Source organism: Pezoporus wallicus, unplaced genomic scaffold (genome assembly GCF_028554395.1).
Source record: "Pezoporus wallicus isolate ANWC-B61680 ecotype Strahan unplaced genomic scaffold, APGP_CSIRO_Pwel_v1 contig_3812, whole genome shotgun sequence".
In the NCBI taxonomy this organism is placed as follows: Eukaryota; Metazoa; Chordata; class Aves; order Psittaciformes; family Psittacidae; genus Pezoporus; species Pezoporus wallicus.
The window spans coordinates 4460216-4474701 of record NW_026639618.1 but is presented as its reverse complement, the minus strand read 5'-3'; the positions used below and the strand labels follow the sequence as shown (position 1 = coordinate 4474701).

The window sequence follows — 14486 nt, the reverse complement described above, 5'->3', positions numbered from 1 at the left end:
TTCATGTTTATATGCATAAATGTGTATGTACCTGTGTGCAAATACATATATTTCTGTATGTGCATATGCTGAAAATCTTTGTAATCAAAAAAAGAAATAAAGCTATTTGTTGGTCATGTAAATCTGGAAATGAGGCTACTATCCCTATATCCTTATAATCAGTTTCATGGAGAACACTTACTGGAAGGAAAATATAGTAAATAAAATTACTATAAATACATAATGTGACCTAGGCTGTGTATAGGTAAAAGTCCATAGAAACTGCTGGGAAGATACTGAGAAACAATCAGCACAATTTCTGCATTTGTAAAATCAGGTTACAAGAAAAAAGTACTTTTTTCTAAATTAGAACAATTAAAATATTTAAAAAGCACATAACAACAGACTTTAAATGGATACTGGGGTTAAAACCTTTCTAGAAGTGCTTATGAAAACTCAAACAGAAATAATTTCACATATTTTTATTTTCAGTGGAATAATTTTAAATATAATATCCAGAAGTGTTGATAACAAACCTGAATAGATTATGTTAACGAATTATAATAAAAAATCAAAAATTTAAGATAAGTGGTCAGCTCACTGGAAAAGAAAATGAAAAAACGTTTTCTTATGCAACTATTGGCTAAAAATGCAAACTATGTTGGCTAAAAATGCAGGGAACATTATTCTGGGACTTAAGCTATTCACCATCGCTATATAATTTTGCTTAAGGGACTTGTAGAAAACAATTTAAAAAAAAAGAATACCAACTAAAGAAACATAAGAAAGTTTCTCTGCAACAGTTATCCTGGCAATGTGAATGTAGAACAAACCTAACTGAAAAATAGAATCATGAAACATCTCTAATAATTTGATGCCTGTTAGTAAGGGAGGTTTCATTTCTTTCTTGATAGTCCCTTTACCTTCGCTTTATTTTTCACATTAATTTTCCATCTAAGTTTGAAATCTGTAAATGCATTCTTACCTTTGCATATTGGAGGTGGGTGGCTCCACTGCCTATTAGTCTGACACTGTGCTTTCATTGGTCCTTGCATAACATATCCAGTATTACATGAGAATGTCACAACGTCATTGAAATTGAAACCATTTCCACTTGTTCTTCCACTGGGGACCCGGATTACAGGGCCCCGACTAGCGGGGACCCGGGATACAGGGCCCCGACTAGTGGGGACCCGGATACAGGGCCCCGACTAGCGGGGACCCGGATACAGGGCCCCGACTAGCGGGGACCCGGATTACAGGGCCCCGACTAGTGGGGACCCGGATACAGGGCCCCGGTCGGGGGACCCGGATTACAGGGCCCCGGCCGACGGGGACCCGGATACAGGGCCCCGGCCGACGGGGACCCGGATACAGGGCCCCGGCTAGCGGGGACCCGGATACAGGGCCCCGGCCGACGGGGACCCGGAATACAGGGCCCCGGTTTAACGGGGACCCGGAATACAGGGCCCCGGTTTAACGGGGACCCGGGATACAGGGCCCCGGTCGACGGGGACCCGGAACGGCGAGTGAGCGGCGCCGGCGGCAGCGGCCGGGAAGCGCGGGCAATGCTGCTGCGGTGGCGTGACGGACCCGGGTGCTTCGACTAACCGAAAGAATCCGCCGCTAGGGCGAACCAGACTGCTGCGTCGGGAGGCCGGTCCGGAGACCGAGGTTACAGGACGACCCAGAAGAAGACGATCCGGAAAAGGCTGGCCATGAAAATGGACCGAGAGGTAGCCCTGGACTTATTACAGTGCTTCTTATAAAAGCGGGGAACTGAGCCCTGAACTTTTTACAGTGCTTTTTATAAAAGCGGGGAATTGAGCCTGAGACTCTAAAGCAGCTAGCAGGTCTAGTGGCTAGGGAAGGCTAAGAGATTTTTTTTGCAGATCCTAATACAATATTTGAGGAGAGTGAGTGGCGAAAGTTTGGTGATGAACTATTTGACTCAGTGCTTAATGATTATAAAAAGGCAAAGAAACTCGGTAAACCACGGAGGGAAGTAATGAACTGTATAAAAAGATACAAGGCAGAAAAGAAAAGTGCCGCGGTAGCAACGGAGAAACTAGGAACAGACGTCCTCGGTCGGTTGAAACCGGGGGAAGATTACAACTCGTTCCCCCCCCCCCCCCCCCCCTCCCCCCCCCCCCCCCCCCCCCCCACCCCCCCCCCCCTTTTCCTTTTCTCCCCCTCCATCAGAAGGTGCCGCGGAGGAGGTGTAACCCCCCTGCTCCCCCACCACCCGAGTTCCGAAAGTAGGGACTTTGAAAAGGACAGAGAAAGTATATTAGAAGGTATACGCATGATAAATGTCGAGAAATCCGAAAGAAAAAGGGCGGTGCCTCGGCGCCGGATCGATTGCGGCGCCACTGTGAAGCACGCAGTAGAAAATAGGGATCATGCGCGAGCGGGAGATTTAAAGGAACCGCGAGCCTTTCCAACCCACTACGCCCTAGAGTGAAAAAGTTTTTAATTCAGTCACGGAGGAGCCAGGTCTGCAGATGGCTACATACCGAACGAGATACACCTGATTAGAAAGACACAGCTGCGAGCAACGGAGACCCCGAGTTCGGCGCAGGATCAGCCCCCGAATCCCCTGAATCCGAGCCAGATTTGTATCCTCTGCTTCCAGACCCTGACTCTTTGTCTCCCGGGTCGGTCTGCTCAGACTTACTGGCTCTGGAGGCGCTCAGTTGTAACAATGGGTAACCAAATATGTGACCATTACTGGGGAATTTTCTGCAATGGGCATCTCTACATATCCTGTGTTTACTACACAGCAGGGGGCTAAAGAGTGGGAAGCTCTTGATCTCAAAATAGTTAAGGAGGCCTGACAAACAGTGACCACGTATGCGTTAAAATCCTCTTATACTCAAGCTGTATATATTATGATTTTTTCTTGCAATTGACAGGGGGAGCCCATACAGTTTCTCTGTGATACTCATGTACTAGAAGTTGGTAAATATAAGTATGTCCAGGTTTCTATCAACCCTTGGAGACCTCTGTAGATACTGCTGGCCACTTCTTCCAGCACAGGCTGGCCACCTGTGTTGGAATGAGTGTGCATTTTGGTCAGTATAAAAGCCCAAGCCTCATACGATGTGGGGGAGGCAGAGCCTCTGCGGGGACGCCCGCTAAGGTTGAGCCTGCCACCTCGCACTGCAATGATGCTTCTCGGAGCTGGTTTGCTGTTAAGTCTCCACAGGGTCCTTGTTCTCTTGTTCTGTACGTGGGACTGTAGTGGGAGTAATGATGGCTTTTGCATGGACTAAAAAAAAAAAAAAAAAAAAAGGGGGAGGAGAGAGAGAGTAATGATGTTACATTTAACTTTAACCTGTCTAACCTGTCTACTTCTGAAGAACTGATAACCTGGGGGAGGGGGTATATTTGTGTCCTCCTGCCTACAGGTCCATGGTGACTGCCTGCAAAGTTTGTCAAGCCTTGCCATGAGCTGGACAGACGAATGGATAAACCTGATGCCTCAGCTACAGGAGCTGACCGTGATTACCCCAAGCAGAATGAGATGGAGGAAGAGAAAGAACAAATAACTGCAAAACATCACTTGGGGGCAACTGAAAAGTAACATCCTGAATATGTGTGCTTGTAAAATAGCTATTATTAGAGGTTGTGATTTTGTGTATAAAACCACCTGTATTTACTAGCTAGTTGCTAATAAGAAACTGCACCTTGTATTGTATAGATTTGTCACTTGTAAAAGAGATGTTAGAGTATGGAAATTTGCAGTAGCTGCTAGAAAATGCTAAGGCAAAAGCTAGAAAAATTTTAATACAATGGTAGTGTTATAAAGCAGGTGATGGAACAAATTAAGAGGGGGGAGAATTCCACTGGTAAGAAATTTCTTTGGCTAGTCCTTCACTGCCATCAGCATCTTCAGCATGCTGCTGCACCCTGTAATAGTTACTCTGCTAATGTAAATGTGTGTGTGCCTTGCTGTAGTAGCGACTTGTTACTGGATAAAAGAAAAGGGGGGAGATGTGGAGACAGTGTTCTCACAGGAGAATGCATAATTGGTACATAAACTTTGAATAGTCCTGAAAGATACAGCAAGGCCATGAGAGGCCTGAAGAAGTTTAAGCAAGCAAGATAAGAGGCTGGAATTCACCAAGTTAATGAGAACTGTGGACTGTTGGCAAGCTTTCAAGGTTGAGTTCTCACACCTGTGTTTAACCAATTATATGTTAGTCACTAAGGGTCTTCAAAACATGTATCCAATCATAATATGCCAAATCACCGTAAGTGCTTGGCTCAACTAAGCAGACTGGGTTGCTGAGTTGCTAAGCAGACAATTCTACATCGAAGGCAATTCCTGATTTGTTTTAATGTTGACTCTGTAAGACATGCAACACTGCAGAACCTTTTGTTGTTGGAACAGGGACATGGATGTGAAGAGTTTGATGGAATGTGTTGTATGAGTCTCTCTGATTATGCTAATTTGATACACGCACAGCTGAGAACCCTGGCTCAGCTTACCCAGCACTAGTAAATGAGCAATATCCTAAGAATAACTAGATGGTTGTCTTCACGGGGCATTACAGGTTGAGTCAAACACTGTTGTTTGAAGTATTGCACTTATGTATCATTGTTAGGTTAATCATCGTAGCTATTAGACTTGTTTATAGTTGTGTGATAAAACAGGTGAACAGAATAACCCATAATGCCTTGCTTGCACAAAGAAAAAGGGGGAATTGTTGCAGAATGACTCTAAGAGCAGGACCATAGAGTTCTGGAGGACTGTGCAAGCAAGGCAGGGGGTGGCCCCCAGAGGTAGCCAGAGACCAGACCTGGGAGGAGAATGTGGAGGAAGCTGTGGGGGCTAACCAATGCTGTTATGCCAAGAAGGAGTGGCTGAATACCATATATGTATATATGTGTGAACTGCGTCACAAATGAAGAAGAAGTTGCTTAAATTCTGTATGTTTTACTAATACCATCATTTTTTTTAAATTAAATCTATTATCTTTGTGTTACTGGTAACAGAAATTTTTATATAAGGAATTGCATTTTTTTTTCCTCCAGAAGAGTAATTGGAATCACACACTGAACTGCTAACATTCGTAATACTGTCAGGCAAAGATATATATTCAGCCTACAGAGATTTTTTTTTTAATGACTATATAATGACAATAAAATTTATTCTTTTGAAAACAGAAATATGAAAGTGCATAAAATTTTGATTAATACACATGCATATTCAGTAGCAATAGCTCGAGAGAGGACGCCTTCGACACCGGAGCGGGGGGGAGATCAGCGTCCAGGAGCCTCAACTCAGAGCGACAAGAGCCACCGAGGGAGCCTCAAGTCCTCGACAGGACCTGCCCAGGAGCCGGCAGCTCAGCTGACGAGAGCGAGCAGCTGACTCACACGGGGCGGAGCCAGGAGCAGCGGCACCAGCCCTGACGGGGTAAAAACCTGCCCCAGGGAGCGCGGCGGATAGAGCAGGTCGGGGCGGTCTGCGCGGCAGTTCGCGGAGGCAGGCGGGCGGGATGGGGAGCGCCCGTCGTATGATCCGGGCCCGGTCTGGGAGCCCTGCTCTGGCTGCCCCGGCGGTGGCAGCGTAGGCACCCAGACAGAGCCGATGAGAGGGGAGGCTGCAGGGCAGAGCTCGGGGTGTAGAGAGTGCCTGCACTGGTCTGGTGAGGGGAGGGTGCGCAATGGGCAGGGCTGCACTCGGTGCTTCCTGGTGGAGGTGCTCCTGCAGCAGGGGCTGAGCTGCGGGATGCTGTTAATAGACTGCGAGATGTCAGGGAAGCTGAGAGGAAGCAGGAATGCTTGCTCCCGGCCCATACTGTCTGGGGGCCTCGAGCTTCACCTCTGCCTCATGAAGGAAAGAAGGAGGCCGTTAACCCGGGAAGCTGGGAATTACTGAAAAAAAAAAAAAAAAACAACAACAAAAAAAAAGAAGGAAAAGGACAACCAAAAGAGAGGGGCTTCCCCCTAAATCCCCTGTCTCCACGCAGAACCGCTTTGCTGTCCTGCAGGGGGCTAATGAGGAAGCCCACTCGAGCCAGAAACAGCCAGCTGATGCACTGGTAAAGAAGATCTCTACTGGTGCTGCTAGGAAAAAGCAGGGGGTCGTAGTAGTAGGGGACTCTACACTGAAAGGGACAGAAGCACTTGTCTGCTGGCTAGACCCTGTCTCAAGGGAGGTGTGTTGCCTACCAGGGGCACGGATCAGGGATGTGGCAGAGAGGCTGCCTGCTCTAGTAAGTCCCACAGACTATTACCCACTCCTGGTGATACATATGGGTGCTAGGGACATAGATAGTAGTAGCCTGGGGAACATAAAGAAGGACTACAGAGCCCTGGGGGAGGTGGTTAGGGGCTCTGGAGCTCAGATAGTCTTTTCATCAATTCTCCAGGGTACAGGGGAGGACCTAAAAAAAGCTAGGAGGATTAGCCAGGTTAATAACTGGTTAAAAGGGTGGTGTCATAGTCAGGGGTTTGGGTGTCTTGAACATGGGACCCAAGCTTGCAGGCCAGGTCTAGTGGGGGCTGGTGGAGCTGCTCTGATGATAAAGAAGGGAAAGAGCAGTTTTGGTAGGAGGCTTGCCAGACTGGTCAAGGAGGCTTTAAACTAGATGTGTTGGGGGAGGGGAGCATCATTCCATTCCAACACACCCAGTCAGCTGCCAGAACCTATAATAAATGCTTGGAGCAATGTAGATATCCCAGCCACTCCAGCCAATGAGCTGGCTTCAGCAGGAGCTCGGCTCAGATGCCTCTATACAAATGCCCATAGCATGGGGAACAAACAAGAGGAATTAGAGATGTGTGGACGTCTACGGGGGTATGATATAATAGGCATCACAGAAACATGGTGGGATGGCTTCTACGACTGGAGTGTTGGAATGGAAGGTTACAGGCTCTTTAGAAAAGACAGGCCTGGCAGGCGGGGAGTTGCCCTTTATGTTAGGGATAGGCTGGAGAGTATGGAACTTTGTCTGGGGACAGGTGAGAAGTCCACAGAGAGTTTGTGGGTCAGGGTTAAAGGGAATATAGCTACGGGAGACATTACTGTGGGGATCTGTTACAGACCACCTGATCAAGGATAACCTGCAGATGAAGCACTCCATAGACAGATAGGAAAAGCCTCACGCTCGCAGGCCCTTATTCTCATGGGTGACTTCAACCACCCTGACATCTGTTGGAAGGACGGTACGGCCCGGCACAAGCAAACCAGGACATTCCTCGATTGTGTAGAAGACAACTTCCTTCTGCAAGTAACAGAGGAGCCGACAAGGAGAGGTGCCGTGCTTGACCTTGTACTCACCAACAGGGAAGGGCTTGTTGGAAATGTGACGCTCCAGGGCAGCCTTGGATGCAGCGATCATGAGATGGTCGAATTTGAGATCTTCAGGACAGTGAGAAGAGCGTGCAGCAAGCTCACTGCCCTGGACTTCAAAAGAGCAGACTTTGGCCTCTTCAGGAACCTGCTTAGTAAGGTTCCATGGGGTACAGCCCTAGAGGGCAGAGGGGCCCAAGACTGTTGGTTGGTATTCAAGGATCACCTGCTGCAAGCTCAGGAGTGTTGCATCCCAACCAGAAGGAAGTGCAGCAGGAGGGCCAGGAGACCTCCTTGGATGGATAAGGAGCTCCTGAGGAAAATTCAATTGAAAAAAGAGGCTTATAATAAGTGGAAGCAAAGACAGGTGGCATGGGAAGAGTACAGGGATGTTGTCCAAGAATCTAGGGACCACGTTAGGAAAGCTAAGGCTCAGTTAGAATTAAACTTAGCTAGAGGTATTAAAGATAACAGGAGGGGATTCTACAAGTACATAGCAAATAAAAAACAGACTAGGGAGAACGTAGGCCCCCTCAGGAAGCTCTTGGGAGAAGTGGCTACACAGGATTTGGAGAAGGCTGAGGTTCTGAATGACTTCTTTGCTTCGGTCTTCACTGCCAAAGGCTCTGACTGCACCACCCAAGTCTTGGAAGGCAGATGCAGGGACTGTGAGAATGAAGACCTTGCACCCACTGTAGGAGAGGATCTGGTCTGAGACCATCTTAAAAACCTGAATGTGCACAAGTCCATGGGACCTGATGAGATCCACCTGTGGGTCCTGAAGGAGCTGGCAAATGAAGTTGCGAAGCTGCTGGCCATCATATTTGAGAAATCATGGCAGTCAGGTGAAGTTCCTGATGACTGGAAAAAGGGAAATATAATCCCATTTTCAAGAAGGGGAAAATGGATGACCCGGGGAATTACCAACCAGTCAGTCTCACCTCTGTGCCTGGCAAAATCTTGGAGCAGATTCTCCTGGATGGCATGCTAAGGCACATGAAAATCAACAAGGTGCTTGGTGACAACCAGCATGGCTTCACTAAGGGGAAATCCTGCCTGACCAATTTGGTGGCCTTCTATGATGTGGCTACAGAACTGATGGACAGGGGTAGAGCAGTTGATGTCATCTACCTGGACTTGTGCAAAGCATTCAACACTGTCCCACTTGACATCCTTGTCTCTAAATTGGAGCAACATCAATTTGATGGATGGACCACTCGGTGGATAAAGAACTGGCTGGATGGCCGCACGCAAAGAGTTGTGGTCAATGGCTCAATGTCCAGCTGGAGACCAGTAACGAGTGGTGTCCCTCAGGGATCAGTGTTGGGACCGGTCTTGTTTAACATCTTCGTCGCTGACATGGACAGTGGGGTTGAGTGCGCCCTCAGCAAATTTGCCGATGACACCAAGCTGTGTGGTTCGGTTGATACCCTGGAGGGAAGGAATGCCATCTAGAGGGACCTTGACACACTTGTGAGGTGGGCTGATGCCAACCTCATGAAGTTTAACCATGCCAAGTGCAAGGTCCTACACCTGGGTGGGAGCAATCCCAGGCACAGCTACAGGTTGGGCAGAGAAGAGATTCAGAGCAGCCCTGTGGAGAAGGACTTGGGAGTGCTGGTTGATGAGAAACTTAACATGAGCCGGCTTCACTGTGCACTCGGAGCCCAGAAAGCCAACCGTATCCTGGGCTGCATCAAAAGGAGCGTGACCAGCAGGTCAAAGGAGGTGATCCTGCCCCTCTACTCTGCTCTTGTGAGACCTCACCTGGAGTATTGTGTGCAGTTCTGGTGTCCTCAACATCAAAAGGACATGGAACTGTTGGAACAAGTCCAGAGAAGGGCCACGAGGATGACCAGTGGACTGGAGCACCCCCCATATGAAGACAGGCTGAGGAAGTAGGGTCTGTTCAGCCTGGAGAAGAGAAGGCTGCGTGGAGACCTCATAGCAGCCTTCCAGTATCTGAAGGGGGCCTATAGGGATGCTGGGGAGGGACTCTTCATTAGAGACTGTAGTGACAGGACAAGGGGTAATGGGTTAAAACTTAAACAGGGGAAGTTTAGGTTGGATATAAGAAGGAAATTCTTTCCTGTTAGGGTGGTGAGGCACTGGAATGGGTTGACCAGGGAGGTTGTGAATGCTCCATCCCAGGCAGTGTTCAAGGCCCGGTTGGACGAGGCCTTGGGTGATACGATTTAGCGTAAGGTCTCCCTGCCCACGGCAGGGGGGTTGGAAGTAGATGATCTTAAGGTCCTTTCCAATCCTAACGATTCTATGATTCTATGATTCTATGATATGTCTGCCCACTGTATGAGCAAGAAGAATGATGAATCCAAAAGGGAAAAGGTCAGAACTGTTAATTTTAAACACATCTCAAAAATGCAATTAAATAATCTAAAGTTAAATCACAAAATGCAAGAGTATTTTTCTACCTATAATTTGAACCTTTGATCTGAAGCCGAGCTGCTCCTGATTAATAAAGATAGAAGTGGCTGCTGTTTATAGCAGCCTTTATGCACATATAAGGTCTTTCCTAAACCTTGTGTCCTTTTCTGAAGTGATGTACTGTACATTCTCCTGTATTCACAGAAGCAGCGTCCATTTTATTAGAGAATACATCCATCTTTCTCTGCTGTTTGCACATCCAAAATGCACTTTTTTTTCACTAATTCAGTTCTAAAATTGATGTTAATATTTTAATTTAGAAATTATTAACAGTGTCTAATTTTATTGCCTTAAAAGTTAACTATAAAGAAATGTGCTGATCTTAAATGTAATATGAAGAAGTAATGATCTATTACTATTTCGTAAAGTGAAAACAAAATTAAGAAATACAATTATTTTAGTAGTTTTATGTACATCTTGCTCTCTGTAAAACAAAGTAAAGAGTGAGTAGTAAGGGTAACAGTCTGACAGTGTGCATTATGATTCATCATTCAACTAGTTTCTGATACAAAAATGTAGGTGTAAGAACATTTGGAGTCGACTAATACATTTTCAATACACCGATATTAATGAACCTGAAGTAATGAAACATAATTGTAATTTCCTTGAGGATCCTTCAAGAACTTTCCAATTTTCCTAACTGGAACACAGCATTTATTTATTTTTTTTTTTACTGCTTAATGTGATACGTTGAAATCACACAAAAGCAGCCTCATTACCAAAATGCAAAATTCATGCTAAAAAAGCCAAAACCAGAAAACATAGTATGTCTGTGAAGAGAAAAAAAAAACAAACAAAACATAACAAAACCAACCAAACAAAACCAGTGTATGTTTGTTGCAACAAACATTTTAATCATCAGTGCTGACATTGTAATTCAAGATTATCTACTTAACAACAGGAATGAAAGTCAATGTAGATTCAGTATTTCCAAAAGCCACTAAGGAACATGAAGCCATTTTCAAAATTGAATACCTGGATAATTAAGTCCCTTCACTTTTTGAATAAACTCCATATTCATATATAAATCACAGGTATCTAGTTGCCAAAAGAAGCAATGGAAATTTTAAGTGACAACACAGAACTTCATCTGATAAATGAATCACAGATTTGAGGTGGCCACACAATTTTGAAGATCTGTTTTAAATCTTCTGTGGGGTGGAGGGTAGGGGTGGAGGGTGCAGACAGGAGTTTGGTTTTTTTTTCAAATGAATACTAAGTTGCAAAGTAAGTCCTCATCTTGCCTGACACCGACATTTCCGCAATATGGATCAGGATGTGATGCCATGCTTACTTACGCACACAGGATGGAAGCTGACCAGACCAGTTATGATCCTGTTGACATATACGTACAGAAGAACCAATCAACCGAAACCCAGGACTGCACTGATATACAACTGTGTCTCTATATCCATAATTTTCTCCAATTACTTGACCATTGACTATAAGATCTGGAAGACCACAGTGACCAGCTATATTTTTGCAAAGTAAAAAAAAAAAGAAGAAAAATTTATTAGTAAATATGCCAGACAAATTTTTAACTATAATTACTTAATTAAAACAAAGAAATGCTGAACAGCTTTAACTTTCCTTTTTTTTTTTAAAAATTATTTCATTCAAGAGTTTATTTTCATTAATTTGTGGAAACCTGATAGAATGCAATTGTCTAAGTAGAAATGTACACATATAAGAAATTACAAAAAGATACTGTATTAAAAACATTAAATGTCATATATGTTATTAAATTTATTTTCAAAAATGTGAGTAAATCCTACTTATTAAAACTTTTATAATTCTATATTATTTCCATTAGTTTCCTTTTAAGATTAAACTCAATAAAGTTAGCATTATACCACTCCATATTTAAAAGAAAATTAAAAATGCATATAAGCACAAAAATAATATAAATATTATAGATATCAATCCACATGAATGTTCTTCTTACAATGGAAACAAATTAACTTCAACAATATATTGCTGGAATCTGACTCTGGATTGACTTGAATTTTTATTTTTCTATTGATCCCAGAGGAATCCCGAAAAAGAGTAACACATTTGGGTTACAGTCAGTGCAGCTACATCCAAATGTCCTGCAACCAAAAACCATTGTGTGTCTTGTCATAATCTTCTACCCTTATTCTCAAAATACAATTTTTTTTTATTTATACCACCAAAGTCACAAATAGACAGTTAATCCAGATAGAGTCTGGGAAAAAGATGGACCATGTGTCATTTGTTATTATTTTCCTTAATGAACTCTGGAAAATGGGCACTACTATTCAGCAAATAATGTGGTAATGCCAAGTCCTCTGAGAGTGGTTGACTTCATGAAGACTGTGTCATATGGCAGAGAAGTCACTGCAAAAATAATTACGGCAAGCAAGAAAAACAACCAGTGTTTCATCTAGTACTTTAGTGAAAAAGAAATATTAGTGACCACCCAAATTTCTCTGTTCTCCTTTTCTCCACTACTTCCCTTCTTCCCGCCCAAACAAATCTCCAAAACATGGGTCTGACAACAAGAAAGGACATTTAGCAGCAGTATAGCTTGGATTGTTTTTTCCCTTTGATCTTTCAAGTATTTACAATACTCCGGTGTAATTTTCAGCATTTTGCCTCATTCTTTCAGGGCTAGAAACTTCCTATATAAAAAAAAAAAAAAAAAAAAAAAAAAAAAAAAAAAAAAAAAAAAAAAAAATAGCCCCCCCCCCCCCCCCCAAGTTTTTGTTATAAGTTGCATCTGGCAGTTTAAGCTTCGTATAGTATTTCATCACATGAATCATGATAATGTCAGAATTTACAGTAGAGGTAGAACATGAAAATTCACACTTAGTCAATTGATGAGTAAAATTTGACTTTGTCATTAAGAATGGGAGTCCAAATCTGGTACTGTTCAAGGGTATATTCCACCCTTGTTTGCTCCTTCCCTGTTTCCTTCATTGTTAAATAAGGACCAGGCATACTTGAAATTTGCTGGGTTTTCTGAGATGGCATATTAAATGTTTATATTTTTCTGTCAAAGTACTTCATGATTCTCCAGGGAAGTCATAATCTGTTTAGTATGTAGCAGACTTTATTGCCATAAAGAGCCCAATTTCCCTACCCTATTACGTTTGTTATGATGAATGGGACTAACTGTATGAGGAGGAGAAACTGAAGTTCAACTAGACAGTTTGAAGTAATTCAGGCCATGTTCAAGGGAATATTTTTGCATTTAATTACAGTGTTTGGCCTGGTTCTTAATTAAGATTTTAGTGCTGCTTTATGGCAACGAAGTGAAAGCAGAATACATCACCAGAAAGGTCAAGCACTGTTTCCTGTGCAGAGCGAATAAACCTGAAGTAATTCAGCCCATCAACTGCAATGTGTGCTCATCACAATATTCCAGTACTTAAAGGGCAGGTACAAAGAGGATGGAAGCTATCTCTTCACAAGGACAGGACAAGGGCCAATGGGTACAAGTTGCACTGGGAGAGGTTTCAGCTTGACACAAGAAAGAATTTTTTATAGTAAGAACAAACATTCACTGTAACAACCTCCACAAGAATGTGATGCAGTCCCCATCACTGGGAGTTTTCCAGATGTTACTGAACAGGATGCTAGATATTCCCATTTCAGCTCCTCTTCCCCAGAAAAGTTGGACCATATGTTCTTTTGAGGTCCCTTTCAACTTGGGCTATGATTCTATTACTTCCTTTGCCTCCATTATTTTTTCCCACTCTGTATAACAATTACATATTTGGAGTACTAACTATACTGCATGACTAATTGTGAACTAGTCACTATTAGTAAAGAAGTGTATATATTTTAAATAGTAGAGCCTATGCCTATCCCTGTGTAAGGTTTCTAAACTGAAAAATAAAAAAAAATCTAAATGCATGAAGATTATTATAAAACTGCAGCTCTGTAATAACAGAATTCTAAATCAGCTTATTGCGACAGTGTTAAGGAATTAAATATCGTTTAAAACCAAGATATGCCAGACTTCTGACAGGTTTTTCATCTCAATTAAAAAAAAAAAACAAACTAAATACAATAAAATAACATTTGGGATTTGAAGGATTTGTATCCAGTTTTCATTCTGCTTTTCAGGGGAGGTTTTGTCTGATTGAGAGACATAAAAAGATTTCAAAACAAGCAGTACCCCACCCACCAAAATAAAACTGTGGGTTCATCCCTATTTCTTTCATTTTAAAAATTAAATCTGTCATGCAGGTGCATGTGGAAAGCAATTCAATGTGTTTTCTTCTGAAAGTGTGTGTAATGTTATACATAGTTCCTGTTAAGTGAACCTGTGAGAACATTAAATTTCCACTAATTTATGCAGTTGAATAAATTCCCTAAGTTGTCATGAAGTCAGAGATTCATTCATATTTTGCAGGAGTTTTTTGTTTGTTTGCTTTATTTTCCCATTCTATTTCATACATCTAGAGAACTGGTCTCCCTCAGAGGAAATAGATCTTTCACTTATAATACCTGCTATCACTACTAATGTAATGACAATTAAAAAAGGAGAGGAAAGAAAAAAAAACCCTAACCCTTAAGGCAACAAAAAAAAAAATAACCAAAAGCGAACCCGCTACTATCCATCCATATCTTAAAAACTGTTACTCAATTACTCTTCCATTCTATTCTGGCTCTGTTGTGTTTCTTCTAAAAGCTAGGTGTTTATTTATTTTTCTCATTAATATTAGTGGAATTATTCCTTTTTGCCATTTTCCTCTTAAGGTACCTGTGAAGAAAAGAATTTTAAAAT

The 14486-nt window shown here is 43.0% G+C and overlaps 1 protein-coding gene across 1 annotated transcript in view; it reads right to left on the bottom strand.

Moving 5' to 3' along the window:
* CSMD3 (CUB and Sushi multiple domains 3) overlaps positions 1-14486 on the bottom strand; it is a 599019-nt gene that overhangs the window by 54437 nt on the left and 530096 nt on the right. The window contains exons 54-57 of the mRNA XM_057415252.1: positions 11033-11202; positions 8016-8040; positions 4345-4357; positions 965-1104 (exon numbers count right to left, since the gene is read on the bottom strand). Coding sequence (XP_057271235.1) covers positions 965-1104; positions 4345-4357; positions 8016-8040; positions 11033-11202 — 348 coding nt within the window. The remainder of the gene's footprint in view (positions 1-964; positions 1105-4344; positions 4358-8015; positions 8041-11032; positions 11203-14486) is intronic.